Below are 26,080 nucleotides of genomic sequence, written 5' to 3'. Positions count from 1 at the left end.
CTCCTTTCCATGGTAAAAAGCATATTCTCTCCACCCCAGGTACCCTTAAAGCTCTCCAAATAAGCTACACTTTCAATTTTAAATGGCAGGAAAACTTCATCAGCACTACGATGTGATGCATTCTCATGAAGAGAGTAGAAAATCCATCTGGCGTATTAGGGCCCAATTATTAAACTCTCCTATAATGTTTATCAACATCAGAGTTGCTAGTAAAAATGGCAGCTTTAAATGCCAAAATATACAGCAGCTTGAATACTAATATGCCTTAACATACATGGGTCGTTTAATAATTTCAGAAAGCACTGCAATGATTACTGGAAGCACATCACAAATTGCTATCTGAAAGAAACTTTTAATGGGCTGATGAGTTGCAGGACACATTTTTAACTACTCAATGCATTAAACCTCAAGAGTAATTGGAAACAAATACAAAATGCTGAAGGAATTGCCCATATGATGACGCTAGGCAAAAGCAGCCTGGCTGAATGCCTCTCTTACTACTCTGTGTGCTGATGGGCTCTGCCTAACAGCTCTCTGTAGCCTACAGCAAACCAATAGAGCTGAGCTACGGATTAATGACCTTATCTTTCTGCTGAAGACAGTGCTGACATTGAACAACCCAACTTAGATGCGGCAGGTGATATTTTTTTTGTACTTAAAAAAAAAAAATAGATCTACTTATTCATAAGCACAACCAATCATAAAATCATTAAGGTTGGAAAAGACCAAGATCATCAACCTATGCCCAATGACCGCGTCCCTCAGTGCCACATCTCCACGGTTCTTGGGCACATTTGGGGACAGTGACCCACCATTCCTGGGCAGCTGTGCCAGTGTCTGATGGCACTCTTTTGGAGAAGAAATGTCTCCTAATATCCAGCCTGAACCTCCTGTGGCACAACTTGAGGCCATCACCTCTCATCCCATTGCTGTTACCTGGGAGCAGAGGCCAACTCCTACCTCACTTCAACCTCCTTCCAGGTACAGAGGCATAATGTCTCCCCTGAGCCTTCTCTTCTCCAGACTGAGCCATCCCATTCCCTCTGCTGTTCCCCATAAGACTTGTGCCCCCAAATCCATCACAGCTCCATTGCCCTTCTCTGAACACGCTCCTGGGCATCAATGTCAGTCTTGTAGTGAGGGGGCCAACACTGAACACAGCACTCGAGGTGCAGCCTCACCAGTGCCAAGAACCAGGGCAGATTTTACTATCATGGGACCAGTTTGACTAGAGCTTTAAGGTCTTTCTGGAAAGCAAGTTTTAATATATTTGTCTGAGGGGAGAAGGTCAGTTAGGAGGAAGGGAAAGGCTCTGCCCCATAGGGCAATGGACTTGGAACAGGGTGCCCAGGACAGTGGGCACAGCCTCGATGTGCTGGAGCTCAGGGAGCATAGGGACATTGCTCTCAACCACAGGGTTTGTGTGATGCTGTGTGGACTTCTCAGTGATTGCCATGGATCCCTTCCAACTTGGGATATTCTATCATTCTGTGATGTTATTATGAACTTTTGTGTCCAGGCCTGGGGTCCCCAGTACAGGAAGGACGTGGAGCTCCTGGAGCGGGTCAGAGGAGGACACTAAGATGATCAGAGGGCTGGAGCAGCTCTCCTGTGAGGAAAGGTTGAGGGAATTGGGCTTGTTTGGCTTAGAGAAGAGAAGGCTCCAGGGAGACCTCATTGTGGCCTTCCAGTACTTGAAGGGAGCGTATGAACAGGAGGGGGAACAGATGTTTGTGAGGGTGGATAGCAATAGGACAAGGGGGAATGGTTTTAAACTGAGACAGGGCAGGTTTAGGTTGGATATTAGGAGGAAGTTTTTCACTCAGAGGGTGGTGAGGCACTGGCACAGGTTGCCCAAGGAGGTTGTGGATGCCCCATCCCTGCAGGCATTCAAGGCCAGGCTGGATGTGGCTCTGGGCAGCCTGGGTTGCTGGTTGGTGACCCTGCATATAGCAGGGGGTTGGAACTGGATGATCATTGTGGTCCTTTTCAACCCAGCCCATTCTATGATTCTATGAACTCATGGGAAATACCCCAATTAATTGTTGTCAGTGGAGTGTTGAGATCCACATGGCTCACCTGGAACGGACACAAGGTCTTATAACTCACTGCTCTTTGATTTCCATCACCTGTATCGACTAAGATAAGAGCAAGGACACAATACATATGCAAACTTAAATTAAACTCTACAAACTATAAGCTAAACCCACTGAGTCAATAGGTATAAAAGAAAATGAAAAGAGTGCTTATACCTCACCCCAAATCCCTATGTCACCATGGGAGACTGCAGAGGCCAAAAGCAGAAATAAGCATGGATAATGATGGGATTAATTAATGGAGCAAAGACCATATGGCCCTTCTCTGCTGGACCATGTGTGACCACTGTGGAGATGTAACTGAAGAGGGATGAGGAGAACATGGAAAGAAGGAATTTATGAACAGAAAATTCTTAATTTTCCTCATCTGGTCAGAAATAACATTCAGATATTTCCAAGCTTTTCCTTTACCTTGGGGAAAAAACAGAAGAAAAAAAAAAGATCCAGACTGTATTTTAGACACTTATCTCTGCTGCAGAAAGAAACTGTTTAATAAGCAAAAAGATTAAATAAAACAGCTGCAGCATGACTTCAGGTTTGAATTATTGCAAACAGGTCATTCCTACTTAATAAAAACACTGGGCAGATGTTTACAGCCATGAAAACCAATATAGAGCACCTTAAACCACCTGCTTGACAATCATATAAACACCATTCCCTCTGAAGTTTTTTTCTGTTTTTGCACCAAAGCAGAACTATACAATTTAATATTCAGAACTCAGCACAGGCCATAAATATTCACATCAATGCTGTGGTGCCATGAAAAGACAAGATTTGCAGTGGACTCTATCTTGAAGCATCGTGGTAAGACTACAAGGAGACTTAGATAGAGGCAGCACTGAGCATCCCAGGGAGGATGTTCTGAGCATAGATATGAAAGAAAAGATGGAGCAGCCAAGAAATGGGGTCAGTGTTGCACATGAGGACACAGAGCAGAAGTGCAATAGGAAAAGCAGGAGATGTATTGTATGCGAGTGGAACAAAGCACGGGGTGAGGTCTTATGGAAGGAGAAGGTGATGATAGTTCACAAAAGCCCACAGAAAAGCAATGATACCCTCTTGCACTCTTAGACCCCAAACCTCCAAATGTCTATGGCCATCTATCTATCTGGCCAACCTCACTTGTTTCTTGCACAGAGGACAAGGGATGCTGGCTGTCATGTCCTTGCCATACCTCCTGGCTTCTTCCCTGGACACAGCAAGCATGGTTTGCAGTCTTTCACGCCATGTAAGGCTCAGCAGCTCCTTTGGCAGACCCCTTTGGCCACACAGTTTTGTCCACTACCTTCTTCTGACCTTTCAGGCAAGTCAGTGAAAGCATGCATGTCCCCCTGCTTTGAGTTTCTTAGGACTGCTATGCTAACAGGAAAGGGAACAGCAGTGGCAATGTGCTGTGACCTCGCTGCCACCCTCTCCAGGTTCTGGAGCACAGGGTCTCCTCTCTGTGATGAATAGGGGTTACAACCACGATCCTTATCAGTTATCACACAAGCCACGCTTTCTCCTTCTGTTCTGCTGTTTCTTCTGGTGCTTATCTGTGCTTTTCCATCCTGATTTCCTTCAAACCTATCAATATTTATCTTTTAAGTCTCTACTGAACTGGCCAACAACATGGAGAAGCACTGATGAAATGATGCAATGTTTTACACAGAAAAAAAGGAAAGGAAGAAAAAGGACTGGAGGTCAGTACCATGAGTTTAAAAGCTTTGCTATTTTCACATCTTTTGTATGCAATGAGATACTGGTGAAAAATACATCTTATAGACTGGTGTGATGGCACACAGGGGAAAATAAAGTACAGATACCAACAACAACATTTACCAAAGCTCGAACTTTCTGCTGTAAGAAATTGGCAAGATTTTATATTAAAGAGTTGCACTATGGAAAACAGAGAAGGAAACTGGAAAAAGAAACAGTCTGCTTGCAATTCATTTAGATTTGCAAAGGTTAACAATGCTTAGAATATCATTTCTCCTGCAGCTCCAATTATAATGCAATATTAACGACCCTGCAACTTCACTGTTGTACCTCAGCCTTTATCCACTGACATTTCCTTTGCTTGAAATAAGCAGTTAACGTGTTGCAAAACAAAATAATGGCCACACACAGCCACACTGATTCGAAAAGGAGCTCCAGGAGTCTAAGGGCACCTCCAGACGCAATACTCACACCCTGTGATCCAAAGTAGCCCAACTCTTAAATTAAATGGAAATCAAATCCAGTCACATTTCATCCTGCTTGATGCCACAGAAGTGCACTGCCTGGTTCCTGGCTTCTCTATGTGCCTCACTGAGAGCTGGGGCTCTGCAGCACCCTGTGATGCTCCATAAGTTAAGCTGCACTGGAGATACACAAAGTGGCTTGCACTGCAATGCCCACTTGAGGGACTGACTTGACCTCAATCACAGCAAACAACAGTAAAGAAACGAAGACTGTAAAACACCCATTTCCCTGTAAGGTTCCCCATGAACCTCAAGACACAGCTGTGTCTTCTGGTGGCATGGCACATTGGTGTTGGGGTCACAACAACGCACAGGGGGGGCCCCTATGGGATGGAAACGTTCCACGTCATCACCAGCAGAGCCAATTCATATAAATGTTGCTTCCAGAATAACAAAGTCATTCTGAACATTCATTTTCCAGGACAAGGAGTCTGTTTTCACATCCATCATGCTCAACGAGTGGTAGGCGTTTCAGTTCTCGCATTAGAGATGGTCTGTATCTCCAAAGTGGTTTTACCAATGGCCCTTAGGTTTTGCAGAAAGCATTTTCATCGCCTCTGCTCAGCGTGCAAATTTTCAGCCAACTTTATCTCATTAGCATCACAGGGGGCTATCAGCTCTTACTTATTTTATACTTTAATTTGGACTCAACTGTGATTATGAGATGCACCCCAGAGCATTAGAAATACAAGACTGCATCCAAGAGCATCACAAATACAAGAGTTTCAATAGTTTCCCTACACACAGAGATGAATCATGCTGCTGTAATACACTGGTTCCTTAGCAAGTAGGAATGAATGTAAAATAAAATACTAGGAGAGGATCCTAGCAGTAGTTACAGTTGAAGAAATGAAGACTTCTTAATGCATTATGAATGTGTGGTTGGAAAGGATCAGTAAACTGTCTTTCTCCTTAACACATGCATTCTTATTCCTCTGGCATGTTAAGATGCTATTAAAGTGACATGGAAACATTACTTCCCAGGGAGAGCCACTTGACAGCAGTGAGGGAAGGAAGGAAAATCACTGCTGCCTGGCTTCGGTGCACCTAACTTTTGTGTTTCCAACAGCATGAGCTCACTGAGATATTTGACACATGTACCATAGAATGATAGAATGGCCTGGATTGAAAAGGACCACAATGATCATCTGGATCCAACCCCCTGCTGTGTGCAGAGTCACCAACCAGCAGACCAGGCTGCCCAGAGCCACATCCAGCCTGGCCTTGAATGCCTCCAGGGATGGGGCATCCACAACCTCCCTGGGCAATCTGTTCCAGTGTATCTTCTGCCTAAAACTGCTGTGCTCTTCCAATAACCAAGCTACACACATTAAAGGGCTTCAAACTCTCATCTGCAGGAGGACCTGGGTCTGTGAAGAACTAATGGCTAATTTGGAAAGCACAAATCAACCATGTGCCATTAAAAAGGAAATGAAGAGCCAAACTACTCCTCTGTTAGTTCTTGTAAGAAATTAACCTGCCACAAAGATTTTTAGAAGAGGTCTTGACTGCAATGGAACAAACCCTTAAGTCTGATCAAGGACTAAACACTTTTTGCCTATTGATGCCAACAAAGCAGTGGTTCAAAGCTGGTGTTTACCTGGGACTGTATCAAAGCACACCACAAACTGCAGAAAGAAACCACTCGGATCTGATATAAACTACTTGTCTGAAGGACCCATCTGGAGCTCCTTGCTTTAATTAACTTCAGCACGGAATCTAAAGCAAGGTGTTATTCACATTGCTCATTTTAAAATGGGCACAATATTGCATGGTTTAAAACAGGCTGTAAGTCCTGGACTAAACAGACACATAAACCCCACTTGTGTGCGTTCTTCCTATAGATCAATTACTGCTTTATATCTGTGGAGCATTACCAGTTCCTAAAATAAGGACTAAAGCATCAGATCATGAAACCTTAAGGAGATGGCTGCTGTGCTTGGGGGTTCACTTAACCTCTGTGTCAGGGATACATTGCTTTGGAGGATGGAAAAGGAAGCAAATACCAAAAATATGTCTGTTGGTTGCACTCCTATGGAATCAACAATTTACTCTGCACTAAGGAAAGAACTTAACCAAGCAGTTCCTGAATGAGTATTCAGCTTCAATTGTGTTAATTTATATGATTATATTTGACGTATTCTCAGAGCTCAGTTTGAAATCAAAAGGTGCCACCCTACAGAGTTTGAAACTAGTCCGTGTTTAACTCCGTAAAAATCACTGATTTATAACTTGTACCTGAGGATATGGGAATATCTGCAATTTCTCTATGACATATTTGATCTGCAGGACGTGGGGACCCAAAAGCTGTCTCCTATACCATTATAAAAGTAACTTTTGCACTTCAGAGAGCCTCCCACCTCCCCCAAGCTCCCTTTCTTAGCATGCACAGGACAAGATGCATCTGCGAACGCAGGCAGACAATTTTCTTAACATAATCCCTAATTAAATACTTTAAACACAGTAGGAATTTCCATTTTCTGGGCTGTCATGTAAGCAGGATGTTTAATTAAAAAAAGAGCAATAACAACAACAGAAAAACAAAGACTGCACTGCAAAACAAAACGCGACGGAAAAAAAAAAAAAAAAGAAGAAACATTGAGCTGTCTGTAAGGAAATGTACCTGAAAAACGTCACAAAGAACTGTACCAGGTCCATAAAGTTGCTGTGTTGTGAGAATGCAATCTGCAAAAGAAAAGCAAAATGCTTTCTATTACTGAAAAGTGAAGTTATACTTAACACGCGTTGTTTCTGGGGCTGGAGAAATGACAGTGAAATAATGCTGCAAGTCAAAGTTGAAAAAGCACTGGAATATTTGGAGGGAAAAGAAAGCAAGTTACCCCTTCACATTGTTTGAAGCCACACATATCCAAAAGAAACTAAATGTCTCTCCCTGCGATAGGCAAGGAACGGCATTCAGTGCATGCTAAGCACTGCAAAGAAAGCACGACTTCAGTGCAGTTTTAAAGAGCTCCAATGGAGTGTTTGTAATTATCGTACCGACAGCAAAGCACAACATGAACAAGTTCTAAATGCATGCCCCTGTACAAAGAATTCTCTTGCAACAAAATCTCCTTGAAGAAGTAACTTACACCGAGAGCAGCAAAGAGGCATGAAATACAGAAGATAATAGAGACTGTGAAAACAGCTATGGCATTCATCTTAGCTCGCTGCCCTGCAATCCACACCAACTGCAAAGAAAAGCGAAAAACAAGCCTGTATTTTGGACAGAAAACAGAGGGAAGAAGCGAACAGGAAACTGGGAGGTGGTTAAAGGCAAGGGGAAAGATTAGGGAGCCTGGGCAAAAATAACAAAGCGGAGGGGAGGCAAGCCAACAGCAAGGCAACTTCTGCAACACTAGGAATCAGAAGTTCTTTCCAGGTACCTCCTATTTCCTCTGACTATCAATCGCAGCACCACAACAGGAAATTAACTCTTTCATGCAGTATCTTGAATGCATTTCAAAACCGAACTGAAATGTGCATTTCACCTAAAACCTATTGGTGGATATTAAATTCACTTAAGGCATCTTTTCTTTTCTTTCCCTTTCTTAATAAACTGCAAAATACGGTATTATTAGCATAAATCTCTGCTCCCAGCAGCAGTCACCTTCCAGAAATCATGAATATATGCAAAACAAGAAACAAAAACCAGAAACACCTTCTATTATCGCATTTGCTCCAAATACCACAATCACTTTGTCACAAATAGATTGCAATGCTCTTAAAGTTGAAAGCTCCTTCGCAGCGCATAACTTGGGTTTGCTGGAAAGGCAGCTGAAAAGCTGCAGACCAGATGCGTGTGATCTCAGCACTATTGCTTCTGAAAGAGATGAAAACAGCACTTGTGGCTGATTTTTGGCTCGGTGCTTCCCAGTGCCTTTCTGAGCAGCAGAAGGGCAATGAAGAGTTCACTTTTTGTTTTAAAGCCAGTCTGGTGACTGAGGTGGTTTTCGTTGTTTGCAGAACTGTTGTGTTTCTTTAAGGCAGAGATATTCCTCACTGTAATACCACACCCCAAAATAAAAACACGTCCTGCTTCCAGCAGTGTAAGAAAGAGGGGCTGAGAATGTGGGCAAAGATGTGCTGTCAAACAAAGACCACATTGTGTACCAACAGTTGGTATCTAAATAGGAAAGCCTGGAATGTTTCCTACAGAAACACTATCATAGAATTACAGAATGGCCTGGGTTGAAAGGGACCACAATGATCATCCAGTTCCAACCCCCTGCTATTTGCAGGGTCACCAACCAGCAGACCAGGCTGACCAGAGCCACATCCAGCCTGGCCTTGAATGCCTGCAGGGATGGGGCATCCACAACCTCCTTGGGCAACCTGTGCCAGTGCCTCACCGCCCTCTGAGTGAAAAACTTCCTCCTCATATCCAACCTAAACCTCCCCTGTCTCAGTTTAAAACCATTCCCCTTGTCCTATTGCTATCCACTCTCACAAACAGCCGTTCCCCCTCCTGTTTATACGCTCCCTTCAAGTATGGAAGGCCACAATGAGGTCTCCCCACAGCCTTCTCTTCTCCAAGCTGAACAAGCCCAATTCCCTCAACCTTTCCTCACAGGAGAGCTGCTCCAGCCCTCTGATCATCTCAGTGCCCTCCTCTGGACCCGCTCCAAGAGCACTATGTCCTTCCTCTACTGGTGGCCCCAGGCCTGGACACAGCACTGCAGATGGGGCCTCACAAGAGCCGAGCAGATGGGGACAATCACTTCCATGTCCCTGCTGGCCACTCCTCTTTTAATGCAGCACAGGATATAATTGGCCTTCTAGACCATCCACGGTGTTCCTTTTGCCTACCTGTTGGAGCTCTTCTTTTGCAAAGATCAACTGAGTGGCTGCACATCACACACAGACTGAAAGAATGGCAAGGTTGAGTTCTGCAGTTTACTTCTCACATACCGACAACATTTTATGTTCTTAAACCTGACCAATCTGTGTCACGGGCAATTTAGTATCATAATTGTTAATGGTTTGCTTACTTAAAGCTTAATTTCCCCTAATATAATCTGTTCCTCGGACTTAATTAATTCAGTTACATAGAAAGTTTGGTTAGAAATAGCCATTATAAGTAGACTGTTCATCCTGAATACAGGGAAAATACAGCACAAATTTCATAGCGGTATGGATTTCTAATTAAGTTTAGACGATAGTGGAAGATTCATTTATCCACTCTCAAAATCTAATTTTGTACCAAAAGAATAAGCAGGGAAAGTGCAGGAAAACACAGCGTGTCACACAGGAGGGTGGGAGGGCCTCCTCCAGGCACCGAGCAGAACTTCAGCTCTGCTGTTAAGTCACCATGCCACTTCCATGGCACGTAGAATAGAATCATAGAAAGGCCTGGGTTGAAAGGGACCACAATGATCATCCAGTTCCAACCCCCTGCTGTGTGCAGGGTCACCAACCAGCAGCCCAGGCTGCCCAGAGCCACATCCAGCCTGGCCTTGAATGCCTCCAGGGATGGGGCATCCACAGCCTCCTTGGGCAACCTGTTCCAGTGCCTCACCACCCTCTGAGTGAAAAACTTCCTCCTAATATCCAACCTAAACCTCCCCTGTCTCAGTTTAAAACCATTCCCCCTTGTCCTATCACTATCCATTCTCACTATCCACCACGTGTCTTGCCAACAACTCTTCTTAGAAATCACAGCATCATGAGAATTGGAAAAGACCACTGAGATCACAGAACCATTGAATGGTTTGGGTTGGAAAGATCACCAAGTTCAACCCAACCCAACTATGCCCACTAACCACATCCCAAGAGCCACTTCCATCTTTTAGTTCCTCTATCATTCAATTAACATAAAATATGAAGGCAAAAAAAAGTTGGTCTACTTCTACCACCCAACACCATCTGCATGCAATAGTTTCAAAGCACTTGGCCACAGAATATTTTGTCTGAAGGAAAAGCAATTTGAACCCAATTGAAATTTCAGTAACAGTTGGTATCTCAAACCCAATATTCTTCTGGAGTGATCCCACTGCCTGTGACTGATACAATAGCTGATAAACAAATTGGGATGATTACATACCAGGAACTGGTTTGCATTAGTAACACAGTTAGTGTTCCAGTAGAAAAGAAATTTCAATATAACTTAGATTATTTTTTCCCCCCAAAGTGACCAAGTGATTCTTACTCTACTACTCATTTCAAAACAACTTCACCTTATGCCCTTATGTACAACCATATCTACAGGCATTTAAGCCCCAGTTCTTTGATTTACAAGAGCCTAGAGCTCATAAAAAAGTATCTGGATTTCATGTACCACTAAGAAAAATTAGTAACACCCAACCGATGAGAAACTGTAAAAATATGTGGGTTTTTGTTAAGCATAGGAAGAAATAGTGAAGAGAATTATAGATAAATCATCACAAAGTAACTCTTCCAGTTGTGTTGAAAATTATTGCTTATTTTCAATTGCCACAGTGGGAGTGGGGCAAATTTCTCCTCAGACTCAAATAATTTCTTGTATTAAACATAATTCATTCAGGCTGAAGAACTGCCAATGGATTGAAGAACACCACAAGTAGAATATTATGATAACATAATTTGGAGGATTTGAGGTACCTCAATGCTTGAGAAAACATGAATGAACAGAGAAAACATTATTTTTACAGCTTTTCTTTCTCCTAGTAACAATTCAGGATTATTTTGCTGTATTTTCACCTCTTCCCACTTTTGCATAAAGGAAATAGAATCACGTCAGTTCTGCCTTTCTTCCCAATCCTATTTCACATCGGGGGGGAGAAAGCGAAGCTAGAAATTATATTTTGAAGACGACGCTCTCTTAGAAAAGGGAAAAATATAAAACTTAATTAACTTATGAAATTGGAGAGGTACAGCAAAGAAGGCACAATGGGAGGTTGACCACCAGGGTTCGGTGCTCGCTTTGAATTCGTAAGATCTTTAAAAAGGGTCCCTAGCACTCAATCTATCAGCTTCACCTTCTAGGTGGGAGCACCTTATGGTGTCCAAGCCTATAGAACCAGTCAGCATCAAAAGCCAGGGACATGAAGAGAGCTCAGACTGTTTGCTTTCTACTTAAACACAGCCCCAAACCCAAAGTTAATGAATAAAAAAGCAGCACAGAAGGCTGGAAGCTCCAAGGGAATCCAAAGAGATACAGCCAACAGCCAAACAAGCTGCACGTTTATGTGCATCTTTCTCTATTTCTTCTCCAGCACCTCCACTTTCTCTATTCTGTTTTTCTTTCTTTCTTTTTTTTTTTTTTTTTAATGGTTAGAGGCAAGGATTCAAACCGACCTTGGAGAATACAGACAACAGTAAGAGGAAGCCACGGCCTGAATGCTGAGTGCCTGTGCTACTATCAGAGGACCAGCTGAAAAACAAATGTGTCTTTTTTCAGAGCATTCCTGAGTGATGCCAAAGTCATCAAAACACTCGTTGTGCCCTTTACGAGAACGATGGGGGGAAAGAGTGCTCTTCTGCTTAAGAGAAGCACCATTACAGACTGCAGTTCTCCTTTAAGCACGAACTCATCTTGCCCTTGTGAAACTCATGGTGTTGTTTTTGGTACTCTCCACTTGTCAGCAGCAGTATGCCAACTCAGCAGTGGAAAAACCAACCAACCTGACAACCCAACTCCACCATCTATACAATGGTCCTGGCTCTGCCGTGTGCTGTTCTGCCAACATCTGTAATGAGCAATGCAAATTGGTAGAGCAGCAGAGAGCTAACCTTAGGAATTTAAAAAGAGCATGGCCAGCTGATTCTCCCCCTCTGCTCTGCACTTGTGAGGCCACATTTAGAATACTGTGCTCAGTTCTAGGCTCCCCAGTTCCAAAAAGACAGGGATCTCTGGAAGGAGTCCAGTGGAGGGCCACAAAGATGATGGAGGGCCTCGAGCCCATCTCATGTATGAGGAAAGGCTGAGTGACCTGGGTCTGTTCAGCCTGGGGAAGACTGAGAGGGGATCTGATAAACGTGTATAAATATCTAAAGAGAGGTGGGAGGCAAATGGATGAGGCCAGGCTCTTCTCAATGGTGCGTAGCAATAGGACAAGGAGCAGTGGCCTAAAACTCGAACACAGGAGGTCCTGTACTAACATGCTTAAGAATTTCTTTACGGACAGGGTGATGGAGCACTGGAACAGGCTGCCCAGAGAGGTTGTAGAGTCTCATATAGAGATACTCAAGACCCAGCTGATTGCCAACCTGTGCAACCTACTATCAGTGGGGTTGCAGCTTCAGAGAAGGAAGGTCTTGCATGTGTAGCACTGTATTTCTTAACATTTGAAGTACCATATCTTAGAATATGACTATCTCAGGATTAGATATTTGGTCTTCACCAGTGTAGTATCCATTTTATTTGCACTATCCTTAGTTACTTCACCAGAATAATGCTCTTCTTTCTTTATTTAATGCTCCTAGAAATATGGTTTGAATTTTAGTCCTGTGTGGAGCCAGTAGTTGGACTCGTTGATCCTTGTAGATCCCTTCCAACTCAGGATATTCTACCATTCTACAGCCAACCATAGCTGAAGATCCATGAGAACTGGGCCACAGAGAGGAGAGATGTCCCAGAATTTAGTCTGTTCCTATTTGCATTCCCCATTGCTCGCCAGAAGCTCAAAACCAATCTGCAAGTAAGCACACTCAGACCACTGCTTTGATGCCTTGTAGAAGAAAAGCTTCTGGTAAATATGGTACAGCTGAAGAGGTTCATACGCCCAAATTTATATTCTACAACAAATAAAAATAAAACTTCCACTAAAATTTGATTTTCACACCTACTACTGTGAACCATGTTGCTCCTGTGCGAAAAGCCAATGAAGGAGACAAATGACTTGTTCTTCACATGCTGCAATGCTAACTAAGCCATTGAGCCTTTATGGCACAAACATTTGATACTGTGCAAATATAAAAACTAGTTCACTTCTGAACTTACACCAAGCTGAAAATCGATTTATATTCCAATACTGTGCCGCCTTACTGCAGTAGTCACAAATTGTCACTTTTCAGCTAATTGGCTGCAGTCAGCAGTTGGCTCAGAAATGCCAATTATCTACGCTTTGTCTCCCTATGTGAGCTCTCTGATTGCTGTGCAGAGCAAACACAGGCATAGCTGCCTCTAAATTAAAAACAGCTCTTAAGATCAAGTCCCCCATTTCTCAGCATCACAAAAAATTACCACACAAACCTGACAAATGGGAAGTATTTGATCAGAAAAACAGCCAGGTGCTGAATAGTGATGCACATCTAAATTTCAAGTGCACCAGCAAACAATGCTCTGGGAAGTGCCATAACCAGGGCAGCAAGCTCAGTTTGGGCCCTGAGCACATCCAGTGAGACATTGCAAGAGGTTTCCCAGAGTGCCTGAGGATGCTCCATCCCTGCAGGCATCCAAGGCCAGACTGGATGTGGCTCTGGGCAGCCTGGTCTGCTGGTTGGGCGACCTGCACATACCAGGAGGGTTGAAACTAGATAATCATTGCGGTCCTTTTCAACTCAGGCCATTCTGTGATTCTGTGATCTTAAAGTTCCCTTCCAACCCAAGCAATTCTATGATTCTATGATCTTCTTTATGGTAACACAGTACCAAATGCCTCAAGAACCGCGAGGCAGGGCCAGAAAACACTCAGCTCTTCGAAGAGCTGAAAAATATGAAAATACCTTAAAAGTAAAGATCAGGCCTTCCCATGGCCATCTGCCAGATCCTGCCCACAGAATGATAAATGGTCGTGCAAGAGAAGAGGGATGCTGCAGCTCGAGGCTATTGGACCAATCATGCAGGAGAGAAAAAATGAAATAAAAGGGTCCCAGCTCCTGCTTCCAGAGCTGTGGCAAGAAGAGGGAGTACCTGAAGTAACAGCAAAAGTAACGCTGTGGTGGTGAACCTCACGGGTTGTGAAGGCAGCAGCTGCAGTATCTGGCTGCTGGATGCCATGGAACACACAGCATTGTGACCTCTCTGTGGCCAGGCCTTGGGGTGAGCTGCTGGGTGCTCCTCCTGCGGCTCGTGCTCTGAAAGGTGCATGGACAACAGCAGCATGCCTGTGGCTGGCATCAGATGGAGAGACGACTAGCAAAGATGGTGCTATGTCTTGCTGCTGTGGGTTAAGATGTACTGCAGCAGCTCTTCTCATACCCAAGAGTTAAAGCAGCTTTTGAGACAGGCTAGAGAAGGAATTCACACCTGTAAATCTACCCCAAGTTTCGATTTTGTTGGTCTTAATGTCAAAACTGAAAACTCAAGAAGTGACGTCTACAACAGCTACAACAGAACTCCCCAGTGCCTTAGTAAAGTTTAAGCAAACATTAAATGATGGGGCAGCATTTGAGATGAGGAGGAGATACAACAAGCTCAGATGAGAAAAGTCTAAGTCCAAACTCATTGGATTTCCATGGTATGAGGATCTCAAAGGAGTTCTTGTATTCAACAACACCTGGAGCATCTCCCATGTAAGGAAAGGCTGAGTGACCCGGGTCTGTTCAGCCTGGGGAAAAGAAGACTGAGAGGGGATTATAAAGATCTAAAAGGAGGTGGGAGGCAAATGGTTGAGGCCAGGCTCTTCTCAGTGATAGAACAAGGAGCAATGGCCTAAAACTTGAACATAGGAAGTTCTGTACTGACATGTGGAAGAACTTCTTTACAGTCAGGGTGACGGAGCACTGGAACAGGCTGCCCAGAGAGGTTGGGGAGTCTCTGATGGAGACATTCAAGATCTGGCTGGATGCTGACCTGTGAGACCTATTGTAGGGTGCCTGTTTTGGCAGGGGGGTTGACTCAATGACCTCTTGAGTTCCCTTCCAACCCCTGTGATTCTGTAAAACATTAAGACGCTGTAGTAAGGGACATGGTTTAGTGGGGAGAACACTGTTGGTAGGTGGAAGGTTGGACTGGATGATCCTGGAGGTCTTTTCCAACCTTGGTGATGCTGTGATTCAACAATTTCAGTTCCGATCTCTACCCATAGCAGACAGCCTGACACACACACAATTCTGTCTTACTTCTCGCCAGCAACTGACCAGAATGTGGTGATTTTTTCCATAAGAACTCACTCTGAAGACAAAAGTTAAAAACAGGACATTCTGGGGTAACAACAATTAAGCTCACTTAAATTATTAACGTTACCTGAAGACTAACTTTAGTCCCTTATTTAAAAAACAGACTCCTTGAGGTTATTTTAAAGGCTCAGAAACAGAATCAAACAGTCCCAAACATCCCACCTTGCACATTGCCTGCAGATAAAATCTCTACTTACCTGTGGCCTCTCACAATCTGTATATTGTTAAGGTATCCAGCTGAATGCCTTTGAAAGCAAATTCTCTGCTTGCAATTCAAAGGGAAGAGAGCAAAAATAAATAAGAAGCACAGAAAAGAGATGTCACGTTGCTTCTGCCCCAACACAACTCACTTCCAAAGCTCTTCTTTTTGTCCAAGAAAGGATTTCTGGTTGCTTACAAACTTTTGTATATCCACACTTAACCTTGATGTCTAACCTACAGGTTTGGTAAAAGCCCCTAGGAAAGGGATTTCTATTCTTGGAGCAAACTTCTGTGTTGCTAGTTTTAATTCTGCCACCTCTAAGCAACAGTAACTTCTCAACCACAGCACAAGAACTATGTTTCATGCCTTTGGGACTTCAACAATCTAACTATAGGGGGAAAAAAAGAAAGAAATGAGGGCCAGGAGCTCACCTTGTTAGGAGGAATTCAGCAGAGGAAAACAATGCAATAAAATCCCTTGCTTAAGGAAAAAAAAAAAAAAAGGGAAAAGCACATTTTCCACTGCTTGGTATAACAGTAACAAATTCGGGAGTGCAGGAGACTTCTTAAAAACCTATCTAAAATATCAGCCCTTACACTGGACCTCAGATGTGTTTATGCTGTGGAGCTGCTTCCAGTTATCTCAGCTTGGCAGTGGGGACTGCTTTCCCACGTCGGTCTGACAGCTGCAGCAGGAGGGCCAATCCAATGCCACGACTCCATCCCACAGCATCTGGCTCAGACCACGGGAGGAAGAGGCACTAATCTGCAGTTGGGAATAATGTTTTGGTGACAGAGCGAGCTTTCTATATGAATCTTGTGAGAGGGAAAAACAATGCTTATATACTCCCTGTTTTCAGTGGATTTGGATGTATACACTATTGCAAAAATTATTCCGGAGATGAGGCAGCCTTGAGCTGCTTTGCAAAGAGTGCTTGCAAAGACGAAGGCGGAAGCCAGACAAAGAAAGCAGCCACTGAGTTTGCAATGCTCCACCCTTCCCCGTTGCAAGTCCCCAAGTTCCTCTGCAGCACCCAATGCTGCTGCCTGGATGTGTTTGTGAAGGATCCCTTTGGCTGGCTCTGCGCCCAGCACAGCTCCAACACCATCTGTGTGCAGGATAAGTGAGATCTGCGAGCAGACCGACTATTCACAGGGAGTTTCAACATGGAAAAAGTTAAAACTTCAGCACACGACAGCTCAGCCACTCTCCCAGCCACTGGAAGTCCAGGAAAAGTGAGCTTAGAGCATACAACTGCCTGAATGGCTGCCAAAAAACTTACGTAAATGGAATAAAAGTTGTTTTCCTGAAGAGCTTACAATCATAGAATGGCCTGGGTTGAAAAGGACCACAGTGATCATCTAGTTTCAACCTCCTGCTGTGTGCAGGGTCACCAACCAGCAGACCAGGCTGCCCAGAGCCACATCCAGCCTGGCCTTGAATGCCTTCAGGGATGGGGCATCCACAACCTTCTTGGGCAAATGTGGGTAGCAAGCAGGAATCAAGGATAATGAGAAGAATAAAGCAGCTAAATACAAATTAGGAAGCTTTTTTTAGGCTGCAAAATAGCTGGCAGATGGAAGCGGCCAAAACCTTCTATCTTGAATCATCTCTGACCAGACAAAGCACAGGACAAAGCAAGAGAGTGCTGACAGCTACAGCTCTATCAGTGGAGAAAGAGCTCGGTCCTCCTCCCCAAAAGTCATACAGGATGAATCATTTAAAATACTGATCAATCTGTATCAGAAAAGATGTGTCCATGAGCTGCAGCCTGATTTGGGTTTCTTTCTTCAAGAGAGGGAAACCACAATGGAAGGTTTCCTTCCAATGGATTAGATGGAGCCTGTGTAACCACGGATCAAAGGACAGCCTCGTTACGTGGTACTGATAGCCACATCCTCAAGGAGTGATGAAGTCAGAATTCATGAGCTGGACTGCTTCATGCATCAAGGTTTTATTTTTTAAGAGCCTCTGTTATGACTTTGCGTTAAAAACATCTTAATATGGAAAAACAGCACTGCTGGGGAGGGAAAAATGAGCAATGTAGATCCAGGTAGATATATGTCGAGGGAATGGCCTTAAGTTGTACCAGGGGAGGCTCAGGTTGGATATTAAGAAGAATTTCTTCTCTGAAAGAGTGGTCAGGCACTGGCACAGCCATCCCAGGGAGGTGGTGGGTCACTGTCCCTGGAGGTGGCCAAGAACCATGGAGATGTGGCACTGAGGGATGTGGATACAGGCATGGTGGGGTGGGACTTGGTGATGATAAAGCTCCAAGTAGAGAAACCAGGTTGGAACACCCATCGTTATAGAAAAACACACCTGATTCAGGAAAAAAGTAATAATAATCCAAACCCAGTCTTCCCAGAAATTAGTTCCTAGTGGCCTCATTATACCTCATTATATACAGGATACCACAGTGCCAAGCTGCTCTGACCCTAACTCTTTGTGCTGTGAATGAGATTTGCCAGTATGGTAAAAACATCTTAATATGAAGTCAGGAAAGACATTTCAGCAACATTCCAAGAATGGATTGTTTTTAACACGAGCAAAGCAGACCTGCAGAGCCAGCTGAGCTTTGTTAGGGGAGCACTGGTGGCTCTGCTGTCACTTCAGACAGCCAAACAAACCTTCTGCTTTTGTCATCCCACTTATTATGGGATGGATTTTCCCCCAGTGGATAGCTCTGTCTACTGTGTTTGAGTGTTGTGGCTTCTTGTGTTCTATTCCCAGTGCACTTTTCTCCTCTTCATTCACTCTGTGTGCTGTTCTTTGGCTCTTTAAATGAGCTTTCATGTTAAGGAAATACATCTAGCTCTTCTGGTAGTCATAAAGTCTTCCCAGCAATGGCCCACATCGCTCATTTGCTGAAACATATTTCAACCCAATGCTTCCCATTTACATTCAGCAGTGGGCCAGTGTACTTTCAGGAAGAGCTGCTCAGCACAGAAGCACAGCACCTGCAAGCAGTCGGCACATCACCATCTTGGACCTCACCCAGGAGGAATTATTGCTAATCTAATGCAGACTTTGCTTCCACATAAAATTAATTCTCCATTTTTTGATATGATGCTTTCCAGTTCTGAAACTTTTGAAAGAGAGAGGAAAAAAAAATCATCTATCTTTAAAGGTAAGAGAATCACAGAACGCCCCATACATATCTTATCCATATACATCTTCCTCTCACGTCCAAGAAAACTCTTCCTCCAAAATCCTTTTGGTATTGTTAAAATCTGAATCTCAGCATATGCGTCTCTGCTCTCCTATAACTTGATTTATTTATGTAGCTAATGTTTTGGGAAAGCCACGTGGCCAGACTTCCAATGCTTCATGAACATATTATGATAAGCTTCAGAAACAGAGATGTGTGAGTTACTTCTTCAACACAGCTAAATCATCCATATGAGACTGTGACTAGAAAACAAAATGAAAGGATATTAATAGGGTGGCCTGCATTAAAATGGTACCTTTCCTGATTTCAAAGGAAGATAAAAATAGGGAAATAAAAATATGGTGCAGACTGAGACAGCCTCGAATGCTCCTCCCATCCTGGTACAGCTGAAAGAGGCTGTGACAGAGCGTCAGGTTTCCAACTGGAGCAGATGTCATAGAATCATCAAAGGTTGGAAAAGACCCCAGAGATCAACGAGTCCAACCAGCAGCCCACATCAGTGAACACTACAGAGCTCGATGCGACACGTAGAGCAGTCATGGTTCAATCCCAAGTACAGCTTGAGCTGTAGGTACCAACCCCAAGACTCCAATAGTTGGATAGAATGATAGCAACCCTGTGCAGCAACACAGCATCTGGGGAAAATGGAGTATGTGCAGTTCTCAGTGCTGCTGAAGCCTCCAGCCAAAAGCAGAGGTTGGAGCTCATCTGAGAAAGGGTTAATTGCCTTTGAGAAAAACCCCAAGTTTTAATGATTTAAGAACAAGGACAAGGGGGAATGGTTTTAAATTGAGTCAGGGGAGGTTTAGGTTGGATATTGGGAGGAAGTTTTTCACTCAGAGGGTGGTGAGGCACTGGAACAGGTTGCCCAAGGAGGCTGTGGATGCCCCATCCCTGCAGGCATTCAAGGCCAGGCTGGATGTGGCTCTGGGCAGCCTGGTCTGCTGGTTGGTGACCCTGCACATAGCAGGGGGTTGGAACTGGATGAGCATTGTGCTCCTTTTCAACCAAGGCCATTCTATGATTCTAAGAAGCTGCTAAGGAAAATACTACTTAATGTGAAAGGGAACAACTTTGAAAAGGAGAAAAATGTCATCGGTCGATGCCAAAAATAAGAAGGCAGGAACAGATAAAAAGGAAGCAGCTGTTTCATGTTTTAAAGTGTCATTTAACTGTTCTGTTTCAAATCTTTCCATCCCCAGCAGAAGATGTCAGTTTGCCTGTTCTGGAAATCAGCATGTAATTGCATGTCTCCAAAAGTAATTACATTCAACGGCAAATTTCATCAGATTAACAAATTGATTTACGTTTCATTGTTCGGGTGGAAGCAAGCAAGGCTCTCACACAGGCGAGTGGCTCCCAAGCACCTGCAGTTACATCTAAATAAAGGCAAGGGACATCATTAGCAAACAACTCTGGCATTCCAGGGCTTTCAGAAACAAAACTGAAAGAAGGCTTTCCGAATGGAAGGGTCTCAGAGAGCTGAAGGTGATTTTATCTCATCACCGACACCTATTCCCAATGAAAGGCATGGAGGGTGCAGTGAGGACCTGGCAGGAAAGATCACCGTCCTCAGGAAGGCTCCAAACCTACCTGATTATTTTATAAGAGCAATCCCTACCTATCTGTATGTATTTTATTCTCTTTGGCCAACAACAAAGGCATTTTTTCTTTTCCTTTACCCCTACAAAGAGCTTTCATTCGATTAGCCCATGGCTTTTGATTACAGAACAACATTAATTTACAGAAAGGCTGGAAACATCCACGGGCCACATCCATCCTCAGGGATATTTATGCCCTATATCAAACGTTTCCTCCAGAGACACATCAGGGTATTAGAGTCAGTTACAGACTCTGCTTTTTAACTCCAGAACACTTTCTTTGCTCTGCCTTGTTAGCAGCGCTATCAATGCCTTTTAGTTAGGCTGTAAACCTCAAAGAGGTAACCCTAGAGAGCATCATGCTTGCAGGATGGATGTCACCTTAAAGAAGTGGAAGGCCTCAACTAAAAGGAAGCATGGGATGCAGCATTCCTGGGGTCCCACATTCTTCACCTGACAGAAGCTGAGTCACCCCAACGCTGTTTTTGGCTGTGCTGATGCTTCATCCATCACTCTGCAAGGTAACAAAACTCTTCCCGACACACATTAAGCGCTGAATGGCAAGTCAAATTGAGGCTTAATTGAAAGTGGTATTATGATTCACACTAATGGCAACCACCTGTTTTATGGGTAGCGCTGCCAATACAAACAGCAGGATGGGGAATCAGGTATCAGAAATTTAATCTAAATCTGCCTTAATGAAGATTTCCTTTGAAAAAGAAGTGCTTGGAAGAATTCAGTATTTGCACTCTGCTAGACACAAGAACCATGAGGCATTAAGCTAATGATGATAGAGATGAGAGTAAGAGCTTTGTCTGAAGGTTGCAAAGGCTTTTTAGGAATATAATTCATGGCACTTTATAAAACACTGGCTACTCTTTCCCACTTGGAGAGCCATGTTCAGCATAAGGAGAAATGAGCCTGCTTCACCCAGCCAGAGAGCCATTCCTTACAAGAACCTCAGTCTACTTTATAATTCCTCTCTGCTCCGAAATACAGCTGACAACAGCAGCATATGGCTCCATGTGAACTTTGCCTACATAATAACACAGGAAATATCCTCTGGCTTAAGAAAAAGACACATTTACACGTAATTGCCAGCTTTGCAATGCCAAACAGACACACAGGGAATTTGCTTCCTTGCATTCCTATACACGTTTTCAGAGAATGAATGTAAACCAGTAGGAACTGTTTTAGAGGTCAAAGGAGGCCATTAGCAAAAGTAATACAACCCCAGAGCAAGCTGTTCAGCTGCAATGAGAGGCAGAGCAGAAATCTTCTCATGTGCAGGAATAAACAGAGTGTGGTTGGTTCCCTCAGAGCAACAGCTAAGGGAAGAAGGAGTTGGATTTGAGGATCCTTGTGGGTCCCTTCCAACTAGGGATATTCTACGATGCTATGAGAAGGTTGGAGATGTAGTAGCCACTGATCCAAAACACTAAGCTTTATTCTGAGTACAAGCATACTTTCATATCAATGTGAAACCTTACTCAGCTCTATCTGGAGCACCAAGATGTGCACCTTGCTTCAGAAGTTGGATGCAGCTATCCTGGTAACGTTATGCCAGCAGCAATTTAGCAAAAGCAATGCGAAGAGCTGACAGGAGAGCACCAGAGGAAGGTCCAAGGCATGGTGGTGATGGACTGATGGTTGGACTTGATGATCTTAGTGGTCTTTGCCAATCGTACTGATTCTACGAGTCATAGATCATTCATTAACAGCACGTCACTGCATGGAGAAGCTTACATCTTGGGACACCATGTGGGTTCTGCACACACAGCAGCAGGGAAGCGTGTGGACACATAAGTCTACACGTGCAGGTTGGTGACAGTCATCTGGCCTATCACCAAAAGCAAGCTCTGCAAATAAAAGGCTGATTTAATTACATCACGTTTCAGGCTGTCCTCAATTTTCGGCTGGCTCTGCCATTTGTTACAATTCCTGTGCTTGAACTTCTGGCAGCTCCCTGTAAAGCAGCCATCAATTTAACAGAGATGAATTGTTTCCACCTTTCGGTTCACCATTCACAATTTCAGGAGATGAACTATGCAGCAGTTCAACATTTTGAGTGGGTTCGCAAACATTTTCCTATCACTGTAAACAGCCTGTTTGAAATATCCCGAATAATTATGACAACACATTATGTGACTGAATTAAGCTATCCACACTCCATTAACTTTCAGCATAGAAGGGAATAAAGCTTTAGGAGAGACTATATAGACCCTCAGCTGTGAAATAAATCAGCTGGAGGAACCCTGAAAGAAGCTTCAACAGCCCATGCTGAAGTTTGCGAAATTAAAGAAATGTAGGCAGCAGAGGCAATTTTAGCTATTTTTCCAGCACAGCCTTTATTAAATCATGCTAGAAGGCAGCAATTTCAGTGACTTGAAAGTTTCCTCATATCTTGCAGAGGCCCCAAACAGTGGGTGATGTTTAATGCCATGGCAGCACTCCTCCAAGCATCGCACGCGGTGACGCTGCGTCGGCACGGTGACACTTTCCTGAAGCCCAACACGATGATGAATTGCAGAGCAAAGAGATTCTGCTTATTTTGTATGCGAAAGGCTGTAAAATTCCTTCACCTCTTTTTGTCCCTTGAAACATTTGCCTTATAATTAACGTTTAAGCATGTTCAAATTGAAATACTTCAACCACCACGAGAGAAAGAGAGGAGGCAATTGCCAGTTAATGACACAATTACAAACTGGTTGTTTTTTTCTTAATCAGCTCCTAAGCTTCCTACACGCACTCAGCAAGCAGCAATCTATGTAAAAAGCTTTACAGAGGTGGATCTGAACTGTGGGAGAACAAAGCCTGAAAGCACATGGGACAGAATGAGAATGACAGCAATAGGTTGGGTAAGAAACAAGGCAGGAGCACAAGTTGTGTTGGATGTGGTTAGTGGGCATGGTGCGATGGGTTAATGGTTGGAATGGATGATCTTAATGGTCATTTCCAACCTTGATGATTCTAAGTTCATATTTAGTGAGTTGAAGAAAGCTCCAATAGGACTGAGCTGTAATGGCACAGAGCTTAAAGCCACTGAAGGGGTGGAAGTTGGCTCTGTTAGCAACTAATTGTGACCCATTACACTCTGGAGAGATCAACTTCTGGAACACGTCCCACGTAAATACACACTGCCAGCAGGAATACAAGCATCAAAGAGCTTCCAGCTCTCACCATGAGCTACTTCTCAGATCTAGAACTTCAGTTTCACATCCCAGAGAGCTGAGAGAATGCCACCTGAAATGAAAACCCATGGAAGTTGCTCTCAAGTTACCGCAGCAAATTTCCTTGCTCCTTATTGCAACATTCTGCATCTTCTTTTAAAGACATACATTTTGAGTGAATAACAAACACGCAACGTAGATTGAGAACATACATAAAAAAGGCAGGGAGGGAAGAGATGCACCGCTTGAACTGGCAGATAAGGAACCCTTCAGGCAGTGCTTTCCAAGCAAAAGAGAGAAGGGTGAACAGCTGTGGTTTGCACGATGCTTCTGAAGACAACATGGCTGTGTTGGACTGCATGCAGGAACAGAAAGAGCTGCAAAGCAGAGAGGGGAAATACAGAGACGTTTTTGACAAGTCCTTACCTGAGTTTTTAGGGAAGCTTGGCAAGCTAAGACTTTAAAGGAGCTCCGTAATGTCGCTTTCATAAGCAGAAACTACTCTGACAAAGTTAGTAGGAAGCAGATCGCTGAGCTTTGAAGGCTCTCTGCATTTTGCAGCTTTTGCTTCTTTTACAAAATAATCATTTCGAGTCAGTAAGGCAGGGAGGGAGAGACATCCCAAACCAATATAGTGAACAAAAAGAAAATCCAAACTGAAGTGGTTTTGAAGAGAGGTGGAGCAAGAAGGAAAAAAAAAAAGCCAGAATTTGGTGCTGGCAGGGACACAGCTATCTCTGACACAAAGAGCATTTATACCAAGTCCTCACTCTGCAAGGCAGCAGGAGAGGAAAGGAGAGACAGACCTCAATCACGAGCAGCTGGATGTACTTTACTGCCCAGGGACAGACCCAAGAAAATGTGTGTGCTGCAAGGTGATGTGCACACAAGGAGGGAATATTTCCCTGCATTTCCCAACAGCAGTCTGGCAGCATCACACTGCTTATATTAAAAACACTCTCGCTTCCAAAGGTAAATTGAAACTCGTTCTCTAGCTCCAAAAAGCTGAAGAGTGCAACTGCAATGGGCTGAATTATAGGTGGCAGTCTCTGAGATAAGGAAACCAGTTTGCATCCTGGCCATCTGCAGCACGTAGCTTTAATCAACCAGTCTTCTTGACCTGGAGGATCAAATCCAAGCTGCAAAGGAAATATTTAGAAAAAGAACTAGTAGAGGGAATAGAGGAAAGGGCTGGATAAAAGCCCTGAAGAAGCAGTGAGGAAAGCAGAGTGGTCACCAGGTGAGCAGTCACCCCGGGGCTCTATCTTAAATCCTGCACTGAACCCCAATCAAGGATCAATTGCTAGGAAGTCTTTGTTCCAGAAATCCATATCTTGAGTTATCTTCTATTTCACCTGATTGAAGATGAACTTTTACAGTAAGCTTACACTTGATGAAAAAAAAAAGGAAAAAAAAATAAAGCAAATAGGACAGAGGTATAGAAAGGACAGGGAGGAACACAGATTGCAATTAAGGGCAATTGAGGGCAGCTGAATCCACTGTGGAAGATTGCACAAGACCTGAAAGGACACTGCAAGTCCTGCAGATAAATCATATACTTTTTACTATATTTTCCCTAGTTTTTTCTCTATATGAAGCTGTAACTTTCCATAACAGCATCTCCTACTCAGCAGCTGCTCTTACCAAGATGGGGAAGATGAAAAAGAACTATTGGAGTAAAGGAGCACTGCTGTGTGGTGTGAGAGGTGTGGTAACAAACTGTAGAGTGTCTTAGCACCCAGTGCAATAAAGCTTTTGTGTGGCATCCGATATAAGAGCATGGTTATATCAGATGGAGAATGGACCAAAGGTACAGCATGACACCAGACAAAAGCAGGTCTACATGGCTGTGAAGTTGGTGTCCTAAGTGCAGACACCAACAGGTACCCAGAGAAAGAAGTCAGAAAAACAGCAGTTTGGGGAACCAAATTTCTTAGCTATGAACTGAAGAGCATATGTTAAGAGTAATTGTAAGGACCATATATTCCTGGATGTGCTGTTACTGCCAGACTTCTTCGCAAAAAATGTCCCTCTGCCAATAAGAGCTGACAATATTTTGGACTTTATTTTGACAAGTAACAAGGGCATTAAGAAGAGCTGGTGATATAATATTACCTTGGACTGAATGCACACACAAGCACTCGGATTAAATTAAGGATAAAAGAAGGTAGGTGGTGTAAAAGAATCAAAGTTCACTCTTTTTAACTGAGAAATTAAGTAAGACACTAAAATCAAGTAGACCAAGGAGACAAAGAAGGGGAAAGCAACCATCTAATTATTTCTATCAGGTCAAACATACAAAACTATTTGAAAGCTAACTGAGAACTAACCTCTAAAAGGACATTAGGAACAATTAAAGAATCCACAAAGTACGGAGAGGATGGGATTCATTAGCAATGTCTTAGAAACTGTGAGTGGTACAGAGATAAAACAGGAACTGCTGAATGTCAAGCTGTGCTGGACCTCAGCAACTGATAAACAAAATGGGGAGAGATGCTTCAGTCGTGTAAGAAAAGGAAAATATAAAAGGAAGGAGAAGAGGGTGTGCTATAAGGATAGGCAGGAGAATAAAATCAA

At 43.5% G+C, this 26,080-nt stretch overlaps 1 protein-coding gene across 3 annotated transcripts in view; it reads right to left on the bottom strand.

Moving 5' to 3' along the window:
• ATRN (attractin) overlaps positions 1-26,080 on the bottom strand; it is a 151,755-nt gene that overhangs the window by 37,206 nt on the left and 88,469 nt on the right. For 2 of the 3 annotated variants that reach the window (XM_085223755.1, XM_085223754.1), the window contains exon 25: positions 6,942-7,003. In XM_085223755.1, the coding sequence (XP_085079881.1) occupies positions 6,942-7,003 (62 nt within the window). Of the gene's footprint in view, positions 1-6,941; positions 7,004-22,655; positions 23,577-26,080 lie in introns of those variants that run through there. The other variant, XM_085223756.1, reaches the window with a different exon arrangement.

The sequence above is a fragment of the Meleagris gallopavo genome, chromosome 4 (genome assembly GCF_905368555.1).
Source record: "Meleagris gallopavo chromosome 4, MGAL_WU_HG_1.1, whole genome shotgun sequence".
NCBI classification, from domain to species: Eukaryota; Metazoa; Chordata; class Aves; order Galliformes; family Phasianidae; genus Meleagris; species Meleagris gallopavo.
Note: the sequence above shows the minus strand (reverse complement) of the source record. Positions and strands in the feature narration are given on the sequence as shown.